The sequence below is a fragment of the Callithrix jacchus genome, chromosome 15, assembly GCF_049354715.1.
Source record: "Callithrix jacchus isolate 240 chromosome 15, calJac240_pri, whole genome shotgun sequence".
Lineage (NCBI taxonomy): Eukaryota > Metazoa > Chordata > Mammalia > Primates > Cebidae > Callithrix > Callithrix jacchus.
In genome coordinates this window covers 13,620,588-13,633,481 of record NC_133516.1, presented here as the reverse complement: position 1 = coordinate 13,633,481, position 12,894 = coordinate 13,620,588, and the positions used below count along the sequence as shown (strand labels likewise).

The 12,894-nt window shown below is 51.7% G+C and overlaps 1 protein-coding gene across 5 annotated transcripts in view; it reads right to left on the bottom strand.

Annotated features, from left to right (window-relative positions):
• Window positions 1-12,653, bottom strand: part of LOC128929796 (uncharacterized) — a 126,180-nt gene extending 113,527 nt beyond the window's left edge. For all 5 annotated transcript variants that reach the window (XR_013527169.1, XR_013527171.1, XR_013527172.1 and 2 more), the window contains exon 1: window positions 12,262-12,653. Coding sequence is in view for 2 of the 5 variants with exons in the window: in XM_078350393.1 (XP_078206519.1) it covers window positions 12,262-12,652 (391 nt within the window). In the remaining 3 variants the exon portion in view is untranslated. The remainder of the gene's footprint in view (window positions 1-12,261) is intronic.
• Between the last annotated feature and the right edge of the window lie 241 nt (window positions 12,654-12,894).

Genomic DNA, 12,894 nt, shown 5'->3' with positions numbered 1-12,894 from the left:
AGCTAAAACCGCTTCATTCTGGCAGCAGGTAGCAGGAGCATTTGTCTGTTACCCCATCAGGACTGTGGGCTTCTTAAAGGAACCCCATGTGGTGCCTGACTGAGGGTCTGGTAAGTGCTTGAGAAATGGAGGGACTAAATGAATCAAATTTCATTAGGGGGGCTTCCTAAAGGTAGTGGTTGATCCGGGTCTTAAAGGAGTTGATGTCTTCGGATCATACTTTTTGTTCAAAGAAATCAAAGCTCTCTCTGGTTCCCAATGCTTGGGCTTAGCCATACCAGTTCCTAAATGTTAGAATTATCTTAACAACATTTATTCATTCATTCCGCAAATGTTTTTTGAGCATATGCTATGCGCCAGGCTAGAAAGCAAAATCTTAGAAGACATGGCCTCTGTCCTCAAACACGTAACTATGGAGTGGCCAGGAATAAATGTGGACAGGCACGTGGATAATTTTTTTTTTTTTGAGACAGAATCTCACTCTGTTGCCCAGGCTGGAGTGCAATGACGCAATCTCGGCTTTCTGCAACCTCTGCCTCCTGGGTTCAAGTGATTCTCCTGCCTCAGCTTCCCAAGTAGCTGGGATTAGAGGCACGTGCTACTAACCCCGGCTGATTTTTGTATTACTAGTAGAGACAGGGTTTCACCATATTGGCCCAGCTGGTCTTGAACTCCTGACCTTATGACCCACCCTTCTCAGCCTCCCAAAGTGCTGGGATTACAGGCATGAGCCACTGCACCCGGCAGATCATTTTAAGCTATGACTATCTGGAGGATTCTATAGGACCCCAGGAATCCTCCAGATTCTATATCCTCCAGAGGCTGCACCAGGGGGAGCAAGGAAAGATGAGGCTGCCATGTGTGGCTGCACAGGTCACGCACTGCACAAGCCAGGGTTCCTACTGAAGCCCTGTTGCTGCCCCCACCCCAAAGCCCAACCCCATCCATCTATCTGGTTCCACAGCATCTTTCCCCTCTGGCTCCTCTCCTCACTAAGAATTCCTTTGTCCAATCTTCCAGAGGTTTCTTTAGAAAAACTCTCCAGGAGTTCTTGCTGTCCCCGTTCTCCTGCCAGCTCTATAAAGCGAGCTGGCTCCTCTCAGAGATTTACATTTTTGGGAAGTGTGATTCATGGGGAAAGAACTCTTTCCACAGCTTTCTAACCTTTGATGTGACCCCCAAACCCTGTGGCTAACACAGAGTGATCTAAATCTCACAAAGCTCATAAACAGAAGAGCCGCACTGCACCGGGCCGTGAAAAAGGCCTCTGGCTAGCCAGCTCCTGCCACCAGCTGGAGAAATGTTCCCTTTTCCCAACTCCACCAACAGCCCTCCTCTGCGATTCCTCCACTCTCCTGGCAGCTCCTGCGGGGACAGCAGCCCAGGGCCCCATACCCGCCTGCCATGTCCCACCACTCCTTAGCTGGACCCAGAACCTCTGCTCCTCCAATTCTGGCAAGAAAGGCCTCAGTTGTTGAGCAAGAGGGAGAAAGACTGGAGAAACAGGCATCTAAAATACAGCCTCCTTGATGAGAAGAACAGCTGGGACCAGAAAGATGCTTGTGAATTATGGGTGACATGACCGTTGAGGTCATGCCTGATGTGGACACAGGCAGCTATGGGCCTGGCTCAAACTGAAGTTTCTGGAAGTTTTTCTGCAAAGCAGATCAATGTAAGTGAAATCTACTTTTTCCATAAAAGGGATGACTTTTTGAAGGCCAATCCATCAGCAACAAATTAAATGAGCTAGAAATGACATGCCTGCTCTCCACACACTGTACCTCTTTCTCAAGCAGAATATAAAACAAGCAAGGCAAGGTGGTAACTGATGAGATAATATCAGTGAAATGCCTTACACGGTGCCTGGCTTACAGGAGGCGATCAATAAATGCTCGCTCTTACTATAATGTTGTATTTTATTATTTGAGCAGTCCCTGAGAGGGGAACTGAGCAGTACAGAGAGAGGGGCTATAAAGTTTCCAGGAACTAGTCTGAGGGCCTGCCTGCCCGCGCCCAGGGAGGGGCCCCGGAGACCTCCGGCTAGGGTTACACGTCAGGAAGTTGGCTGACTGCGCAGAACGACACTTGGGCTACTACTGCTCCTGTTGAAAACAGTGGCACTGCACGACCGGCCTTGAAGGCAGTGGGACGGGTAGTGGCAAAACTGAACTGATGGCCGGCTTCAAGACACTCCGTCTAGGGTGCCCTTTCTTCCTTTCTCCCCTCCTCCCCATTCCCCAGAGCAATCTGGAAGTTAGAGGGACTCAAAGCATGTCTTTGTAACTGGGTTTGGGCCCCACAGGCAGTGGGGTCCTGGGCCACCACACCCTCCCAGGGCAGGGAAGCGAGCCCAGACTGGCTGCCAGCAGCCTTCTCTTGGTCTCAGCAAACCCGCCCCAGCCATCCCTCCCATTCTAGCAGGTAGGCAACATGGACACTTGACCCAGACTCAAGTCAGGAGAGGGCGTTCCTTTCCTGCCCCTCTGAGCACTGCAGGGGTCTTGCCCCTGGAAAGCCTTTCCAGAGGTTTCTCTTCCCCCACGGCCAGGATGCATAGAAGGGACACAGCAGCAGGAAACCTGGTTCTCTTTCCCGACGGTTGAAGCTGGATTATGGGAAGGACTAGGTCATCTTCTGCTGGGGAACCACCTTAGAGGCCCAGGTGTGGTACCAGCTAGCCCTCTAGTCTCAGACCACCACCTTTGACGCTGAGGCATCTGCCTTCTCAGCCTGTTAATCTCACACCCAATACCTGGGGAGGATTACCGCCTACCACCACTCTTTTTTTTTTTTTTTTTTTTTTTTGAGACAAGTTTTGCTCTTGTCACCCAGACCGGATTGCAACGGCACAACCTTGGCTAACTGCAGCCTCCACCTCCTGGGTTCAAGCATTTCTCCTGCTTTTCAGCCTCCCAAGTAGCTGGGATTATAGGCAGCGCCGCCACGCCTGGATAATTTTGTATTTTTAGTAGAGATGGGGTTTCACCATGTTGGCCAGGCTGGTCTTGAACTCCTGACCTCAGGTGATCTACCTGCCTCAGCGTCCCAAAGTGCTGGGATTATAGGTGTGACCACCACACCCAGCGCCTTTTGTTTAGTTTTGTTTTTGAGACAGAGTCTCATTCTCTCACCCAGGCTGGAGTGCAGTGGTGTGATCTTGACTCACTGCAGCCTCCACCTCCTGGGTTCAAGCGATTCTCCTGAGTCAGCCTCCCAAGTAGCTGGGACTGCAGGCAGTGTCACCATGCCTGGCTAATTTTGTATTTTTAGTAGAGATGGGATTTCACCATGTTGGCCAGGCTGGTCTTGAACTCCTGACCTCAGGTGATCCAAAGTGCTGGGATTACAGGCATGAGCCACCGTGTCCAGCCTCCCCTAGCACTACTTGTTTTCCCACCTCCATTTTAATCAAAAGCTCCCTGTTTTTACTGAAAGGAGAACCAAAAGGACTTCCTTTAGGCTTGTGCCGGGGTTCCCCACGCAGGGAGAAGCCCAGGAGGCTTCCCATGGAGTGCATGTCTACTGTACTTACTCATGCCCAATCCCAGGATGTGTGGTCAGGAGACATTGTTTTCTCACTTCCCTGCTATCATCATGATTGACCCTTTTGAACCTCAGGGCCTCATTTGTGAAGTGGAGATAATAAAATCACCTACGAGGTAGTTGTACAGAGGAACAGACGAGGTATGAGAAGGCAGTTTCCACACTGGAGGGCCACACAATGCTTCTGCTTATTCAGTTGCGTGAGTCTGTAAAAGCAGCTACTGCCCCTCAGAAACACCCCCAGTGCCTGTGTGTTTTTCAGAGAAACACTACTGGAGCCTTCTACACTGGAGCCTGGAGTCTGTCCCCTGACTCCGCTGTGATCCTGTGGAGGGGCGTGGCCAGAGCAGGAGGGTGGGCAGGGGGCAAGGTCAGCCCCTCACAGTCCTCATTCAACCTCCCGCAGGACAGTGATTATAACTCCCTAAGAAACAGCGACATTCTCTCCCCAGGAAACATGCACTTCTGAGGGATTACCTCACCCCTTCAGAGCCAAAGAGACACAAAGAAATGTCTAAATAGCCAGCCTGAAGTCACATGGCTTTCCCAAAGCCAGCCCCCGACACACAGCTACCAGAGCAGAGCATTAAAAGGGGTCAGTCCCTAAAGTCAAGTCCAAGGTCTTTCCCCTGCCCCAAGAGCCCGGCTTGGGAGGGGCCAGGAAGACAGAGGCACCAATAACAGCTATTGTTTGTGGAGACTGTGTGCTTTCTGCCGCTTTCTCTCCTCTGACCCTAATGGCAGCCCTGAGAGACAGGAGTCATTGTGTCATTTTCCAGATGAGGCCCTGACTGCCTGTCATTTTCCTGAGGTTGCTCATTGTAAGTGGCAAAAGTGGACGAGATTTGAACCAGGGTCTGATTGGGTCCAAAGCTCATAACCGCTCTACCCACTGCCCCCTTTATCTGGGGACCAACTCTAAATGCCAGGGCAGGGTGGGCTATCTTCTGGGTGGGGTCTCCAACCACCCCGGGAAGAGGAGAGAGCCTCAGAGAAAAGAGAAAGTTGTTGACTCTCAGCAGTGGCAGCTGGGGACACACGCCTGCCCTGCACGCACCAAAGACCACAGGGCTGCCTTTGTAGCCGGCTGGGAAAAGGGTCGAGGTTGGCTTGCTCTGAGCTGGGCTCTGAACTCAGAAGAGGCACTAGGAGCCCCAGCAGGGGAAAGTACATCTGCCATGGTCTCCCACTTCCCCTCCTGCTCCCTGCAGAATGACAGGGACCTGTCCATGGGACACAAAGGACCCCATTCCTGGAGCACAGTTACGGTGAGGATACAGCCCTTCCGTCTTCCACTGCCAGACTGGCCGTGGGAAAAACTGACTGAGTCAGCACCCTCCTCCACCCCCGCGCCACCACGGAGCAGGGCCTGGTGGGTTTTCAGTGGCCTTGCAGAGCCTCCCACCTCTGTTCCTGTCCTCTTCTAGGAAGGCGAGGAGGAGACAGAAGATTCGATGGTTTTTGTTGGGATGCATTACCCGCAAAGGAGTTTTTCTTTCCCTCTTTTCTAAGTCATATAGACACATTACAGAACATTTGGCAAGTAAAAGAAATGGAACTTTGTGTGATTTCATCATCATAACATGACTGCTGGGAACATTCTCACGCATTCCCCACCCTCACCCGCTCTCCTACCTCTTATTTTCCTTTTTTTAATGTTTAGTAATAGTGATTAGGCTACTTCTAGAATGTAGGTCCAGATGCTGCCCCCACTTCGTGACCATCATTCTCGTCTTTCCGTGCCACTGTGCGGTTTCCCTGTCCTCCTTTTGAATGGCTGCAGGTGAGTGTCCATCATGTGGCTGGAGGCAAAGACTTTTCCCTCTGACTTGAGAACATTTGTATTTGAAGTCTGACAAAAGTAGAAGAACTGAATCCCATTGAGTCAAGCCTTTAACACACCACCTACTTTGAAAAGAGTACAATTCCATGGACTCAGAGCTGGTCCAAAAAATCCAGGCAGCCCTTGGTGCTGGCAGATTGGGGATGGGACCTGTAGTGGGTGGGGGGACAGGCACTGCTGGGGTGGGGTTGGGGCACCTGCCACCCACCCAGGAGCCACCAGTCAGGCCTCTTGCCTTCTTGACCATGAAGGACCTGTGATCTCAACAGTGCTCCTGGGCCAGAGACTTGCCAAGAGAGACTGAATGTGGGAGAATGATACATTAGAAACCAAGGAGCCTCTCCCATCTGCTAGCTGTCCTTTCCAGAGCCTTCCTGTACTTGGTAGAGGCCTGCCCGGTAGCCCTGAAACTGCTCTGTGTGCAGCACAGAACTTCATCCTCATGTGCCCTGAGGCAGGCTCTCCAGCCTCTCAGCCTGGGTACGGATACTCTCAAACAGGTACTCTGGGAAGGAGGCAGTGGCTTATGGCTGTAATCCTGGTACTTTGGGAAACCAAGACAGCCTGATCACTTGAGGCCAGGAGTTCGAGACCAGCCTGGCCAACATAGTAAAATCAAGTCTCTACTAAAAATACAAAAATTAGCTGAGCGTGGTAGTGCCCATCTGTAATCTCAGCTACTCAGGAGGCTGAGGCAGGAGAATCACTTGAATCCAGGAGGCGGGGGTTGCAGTGAGCCGAGATCACACCACTGTACTCCAGCCTGTACACTGTACACCCAGCCTGGGCGACAGAACGAGACTCCATCTCAAAGAAAAACCAGACAAACAAACAAAAAAGAAACAGGTACTCTGAGGTTTAGTCAATATTTATCAAGGGGCTTCTGAACGCCTCATTTGAGAACTGTTGCAAATAGGAAGACAGCACCCCTGGCCCTGGACGTATAGATTCCACTGAAAACAAAGGCAGTCTAGTCTAGTGAGCAGTGGCTCTCACTTGGAGTCAGGCTTGCCCAGGGGGTGAGTGCTTCCTCCTGGGTCCCCTCCACTGATTTAACAAGTAAGTTACTTTAACCTTTCTAAGCCTCAGCTTCTTCATCTGCAGAATGGGGTTAATCTAATTTACCTCTCGGAGTTGTGATAAGGATTAAAGACAATATACATAAAGCGCCAGATGTTCAGAAAAGCATTCAGCTGGGCGTTCAGGAAAGTTGGTTATCAATAAAGGAGCAGGAAACACATGTAAAACGCGAAAGGGACAGAATAAAGCAAGGGGGTCAGAGCATTGAGGGCAAAGGGGCAATCAGTTCTTCTGGGGTGGGAATTCTCAACCCTTGCTATGCATTAGATTACCTGGAGACCTGAAAACTACGCTGATGCCCAGGTCGCACCCTGATCAATTAAACCCACCCTGACTCCAATTTAGAATAGGGTCTGGCCAGGCGAGGTGGTTCATGCCTGTAAACCAGTATTTTGGGAGGCCGAGGTGGGCAGATCACCTGAGATCAAGAGTTTGAGACCAGCCTGACCAACATGGTGAAACCCCATCTCTACTAAAAATACAAAATTAGCCAGGTGTGGTGGCACATGCCTGTAATCTCAGCTACTTGGGAGGCTGAGGCAAGAGACTCACTTGAACCTGGGAGGCAGAGGTTGTGGTGAGCCGAGGTCATGCCATGGCACTCTAGCCTGGGCAACAAGAGCAAAACTCCATCTCAAAACAGAACAAAACATGGAGTCCACTCACGCCTGTAATCCCAGCACTTTAGGAGGCCACCTGAGGTCAGGAGTTCGAGACAAGTCTGGCCAACATGGTGAAACCCTGTCTCTACTGAAAATATAAAAATTAGCTAGGCGTGGTGGCGCATGCCTATAGTCCCAGCTACTCAGTAGGCTGAGACAGAATTGCTTGAACCCAGGAGGTGGAAGTTGCAGTGAGCTGAGATCACACCACTGCACTGCAGCCTGGGCAACAGAACAAGATTCTGTCTCAAAAAAAAAAGGAAAAGAAAAATAAAAATGGAGTCCAGACCTGGGCATATATATATATTTTAAGAAAACTTCCCAGGTGATTTCTGGGTGCATCCAGGGAGAACCACTGCTCTAGAGGCTTTTTTATTTTTTAGACGGAGTTTCACTCTTGTTACCCAGGCTGGAGTGCAATGGCGTGATCTCAGCTCACCGAAACCTCCGCCTCCTGGGTTCAGGCAATTCTCCTGCCTCAGCCTCCTGAGTAGCTGGGATTACAGGCAGACACCACTGTGCCCAGCTAATTTTTTGTATTTTTAGTAGAGATGAGGTTTCACCATGTTGACCAGGATGGTCTCGATCTCTTGACCTTGTGATCCATCCGCCTCGGTCTCCCAAAGTGCTGTGATTACAGGCGTGAGCCACCGTGCCCGGCCCGAGGCATTTTGAAATGTGATTTGGAAAGGACAGGGAAGGAAACCAACATGTATTCAGTTAACTACTACATGCTTGTAGCTTTCACAACTGTTGGCTCATCCAGTTCTCCTAGCAATCACCTAAAGCAGATACTTTGAATCCCATTGGAAACAAAAGGAAATAGAGGTGTAGAAATGTTACAAAGTAGCACAGAAAGTGAAATCTGCCCACCACCCAGCCCAGGCACTTTCACTGCATGATGGTCCAGAGCGGACTGGCCAGGAGACATTACTGTGAGCCACACATGGGAGACACATGGGTAATTTTGCATGTTCTAGTAACCACATTTAAAATGTAAAAAGAATCAGGGGAAATTCATTTTAATATATTCTATTTAACCCAATATACCCATATTATCATTTCAACGTGTAATCAATATAAAGCTTATAAGCATTATTAATAAGATAGTTTACATTACTCATTTTTTTTTTTTTTTTTTTTTTTTTTTTTTTTTTGAGACAGAGTCTCGCCCTGTCACCCAGGCTGGGTAAAGTGTCATGAATTCAGCTCACTGCAACCTCTACCTCCCAGGTTCAAGCAATTCTCCTGCCTCAGCCTCTGGAGTAGCTGGGACCACAAGTGCCCACCACCACACTCAGATAATTTTCGTATTTTCAGTAGAGATGGGGTTTCACCATGTTCGCCCGGCTGGTCTTGAACTCCTGACCTCAGGTGATCCGCCTGCCTCAGCCTCCCAAAGTGCTGGAATTACAGGCATGAGCCACCATGCCCAGCCTACATTACTTTTTTCATACCGAATCTTCATTATCTGGGTGTGTATCTTACATCCCACCTCAGTTGGGATTGGCCAGAGTGCTCCATAGTCATGGGTGGCTGGTGGCTGCCGTACTGGAATATCTAAAGGGACAGGTGACCTGGAGCATCCCAGGCAGATGATAAGAGCAGGTGGGGGGCTGAGCACTTTCAGGCAGTAGGGAATAACTGTGGGTTCCTGAGAGCGTATCCTGACACAGCGCTCTGATGCTGCGAGTTTGGAGGCTACCAGTGAGCTAGAACAAGAAATTCAAGGACAGAGAGGTCAAAGGAGGAAACCCCAGCAGGTGACCAGCCCCACAAGTAGGCCTGGGAGCCTTGGCCCTTGCCCTCACCTGAGACTGGAGGAGACCCCAGACGGGGCCTGCAAGTATGAATTTACCTCCGTGGGGAGGTGGGCAGGTCACCGTGGCAGGCCCTGTTTGGGAGAAGGCTGTGGAGGACTCAGAGGCTGTTTTACGGTTCCTTCGGCTCCCCATTCATGGAAGCAGACTCACACCACATCCCGCCTGCCTGCTCCCGACGCCACCCCTGCAGCCCATAAAGGGTAATGAAGCTGAAGTTAAAATAGTCACATGAAACTCACTCATTTGAAAGGGCACCTGCTTTAAAGGCCAAATTTCCTGAGCCCAGGTTTATACATTAAGCTACAGAAAGACCTAATTAATTCAGACCCCACTCACGCTGAATTTGGGAGAAATTCTGCCTCAGGCTGGTCTGAAGCCTTTCCTTCTGCACTATCTATGAAGAAACGGTTTGCTAAGCAAATAAATAGTGCAGGCCAGATTACAGAGACGGGCCTGGCTTACTGAACTGTTTTTAAGAACTTTAAAAATCGCTTTAGCAGCCCCATTCCCAGAAAGTTAATGAGATCATTACAGCTGGTCCTTATCTATTTATTTCAGCATTTCAGCTTTCCCAGCGCCTTCATACCCATTAGTTAATGTATATTTTTTCAGCTTCCAGCAGCAGACTTAGCGCCTGGCACATCACTGGTACTTAATGTTGCTAAATGAATGAAGGTAGGCGTGGTAAACAGTATTAGTCCCATCTTACAGGTGAGAAAAAATGAGGCTCAGAGAAGTTCGTTAAAGTCAATTCTGTTAGGGCCGCAATGGCTTTGGGGTGTTCCTAGAGCTAGACCAGCCACGTAGCTAGTTCATGATGACATCAGAGCTGGAACCAAGGCTGGTGGCAGGTTCCTGTCTGCTCTGTTGTACGGTTACCAGGGCTGCTGCTCGACAGCAGTTTATTATCTGAATTTGAAGAATAGTTCAAATAGTTCTTAGGGACCGCAAAACAACAACAACAAAATCACTTTTCTTTTGTAAATTGCCTTCTCCCCAGGGAAGGGAATCACTGGGTTTTGGACTGGTGCCTCTCACTGACCAGCAACAGTCCCCTTCTGCGCAGCCGCAGATTCGGACACAGGCCTCCTGACACCCACCGTCCTCAGGATGTCAGGGCCAGTATAGGTCACTTTCCTCCCTGGGGCGGAAGAGCTGGAAGAAACGGGGACTGCTGCGAATCTCCCTGGGCCTGGCTCCTGCAGACAGTGCTTCCCGAGGCGAGGGCCTCCCAGGAAGGGTGGTCTTTGTCCTCTGGGTATACCTTTCCCTCGGATCCGGGGAGCACCCTCTGTGGGCTGGGTCTTTCTTGCCCCCGATGGGGGGGATAGGAAGAGATGGTCCCTGTCTCTCTTCCCTTTGTTCTGGAGGCTCTGCTGGCTTGGAACACTGCACAGGGAAAATTCCCTGACCGTGAGATCTGCAGGCTGCAGGGTCCCTGGGGAATGCTGGCCAGGGGCTCTTTCGAGCTGCAGCTGGAAGGAAGAGTTGGGTTTCAGTGAGCCGGAGCCGGGCTGGGGGACGGCAGCCTGCCTCCCTGGCGGTGAGGGAGCCAGTCCTGCGAGTCAGCGGTGCCAACAGCTTCCTGTCGAGAGCTGGGGGCCCACGTGATGGCTCCCCACTCAGTGGATTAGGGGGTGAAAGGCCCAAGAGGGAGGGAGAGCAGGAGGGGCACACAGGCGCTCTCTGGCCCAGCTCAAGGGTGAGAGGCAGAGCACCAAATCCTTTTTTGCAAAATGAATTCTGCTGGTTCCTGGTCACATGGTCCAGCAAGCCACTTTGGCCTGGGGTGGAGGGGGTGGGGATGGGGGTGTGGTGAGCCTGGGCACCGACTAGGGCCATGGGCTGTTTGTTCAAAAAGTCCTCTCCCCACAACCTGACTACACACACATCCCGCACAGCATCTGCCAGGGAGGAGAGAATGTGGTAGCCACAGCACTGTGTGGTGAAGAGGAGATGGGATCTGGCCGTGACGTGGGAAAGAACCCAGGGCTGGACTGAAGGGCAGTGCATTCTCTGACCACCCTGGCCTCTCCCGCACTGGACCCCCTGGGCCAAGGGCAGCTAAGGCCGGAGGACTGGGCTCCCACTAAAGCCGTTCTGACTAGGGACACCAGGCCTGGCCTAGAGATGCCCTGTTCTGTCCAATAAGCATTTATTGAACACCTACTATATATGGAAGTGTGCACAGATACCTGTCTTCAGGAGATAGACTCAAGATGACAAGCTCTGAGTATGACAGGGTGCCATGCAGGGCACACAGCGAAGCTAGGCACCCCGGGGTGCAGCCTTGGGGTTCAGAGAGGGCTCCCTGGAGTCAATGGTGCCTCACAGGGAGGAGGCGGCCAGCAGGGCAGTGAAGTCCCTAAGGACCCAGTGTAGCACTGGGCTTCTGGGGACAGTCACAGATCCCCACCTGTCAGGCAGACCTGAGCACACTGCCCTCCCATCACTACCTAAGAGTGGCCTAGAACCCCAAAGGCCTCCAGTGAGGAACAGTAAGCCCGCCACAGGCCCTGCCAGGGTGCCTGGGTCAACTGAGCTCACTTCCACTGTGTCTGGTCCATGCACCTTGGGAAGGATGTATTAGATATCGGGGAGTAGGAGGGGTGCCGGGCAGCTCACCGGGTGCGAGCTTTCCCCTTCACTGCCCCCCAGATGAAGACCTCGCAGCCCTGGAGCGAAAGCCCAGCACACCGACACTTCCCTAGTATCTGAGCTTTTGTGCTGTTAAACACCGAGGAGTCTTGGCCTCCCCCCGCAGGGGTTTCTGCTGCAGCTATCTGCCCTGGAGGTGATCTTTGTTCCAACTCTATCTCTATTGTTTACATAGCTCAGAGTTCCAAGGAGTTAGAAAAACATGCTTTCCTTTCCACTAAAGGTGCTATGAAAAACGGCCGTGCTGCAGAGGGGCAGGGGGAAGGGCCACGCGTGCAGTCAGGCCCCTCATTCCTGCAGGCTCATCTGCTCTCCAGAGGCCTCTGTCCAGGATACCTGCTTGTCACGCTCTCCCTGGAGCTGGCTCAGCCAGAGGCTCTGGGACATTCTAGAACTCTCACTGGGAGTTCTGGCTCTATGAATAGAGTTGTCCCTGCATGGAGTCCTACAGGCGGGGATGCCACCAAAAGAGGGGGCAGTGGAATGCTACTCCCATCTAATCTGGCCACCAACTGCCACCTTATCTGCAGGCCCTGACAAGGGTGATAGAGGCTGATGCCTGGAGGTCCAGCAGGCAGAACGATGTGGGGAAGGGCGCGGAGGGGGAAGCGGAGGGGGCGGGGAGAAGGAGATGAAAGGCGCCCCTACTCACCCCAGGAGGGACGAAGGCTCCTCCCTGCTTTAAAGCCAGCAGGTTCCTCCTCCGGGTATTCTCGCCAGCACCATTTTTCCTTCTTCACTACAGAGATCCTGCTTTTCTCTTGCTTCATTTGAGAAGAGTCCAGATGCAGCGGGTTGACGGGTTGACGTCTGAGTACTTGAGGGCTCTGGTGATGACGCCTCAGGGTCTCCACCTGAAGACTTGGTTCCATGCTCCCAGCCCTCGGGCAGACCTTGCTGCTGCCTCTAACAGTTTCCTCCTTCCTCCCACCCTCCCACCTCATCCCCTTCTCTGCCTGCAGCCCCTGTGTCTCCAGCGCATTCTCCCTCTGGGTCTCTGAGGCTTCGGCACTCACACTTGGCACACTGCTCATACTGTCCATCAGCCAACAAGCAGTGGGTCACGTCACTTCCCTTCCCTGGTTTTCGTGTCTATGAAACGGTGAAAGTCGTGGGTGGGGTGGGTTGTCTGATGGCCTTGAGAGTCCCTGCAAGCCCTTCTACCCCAAGACTCAAAGTACTTACTTATCAACGCCCTGATGCCTGAGCAGGCATTATGAAAAAAAAGAAGCTGCCCAATACCAGCCTGACCAACACAGCAAAACTCCATCTCTACTAAAAATAC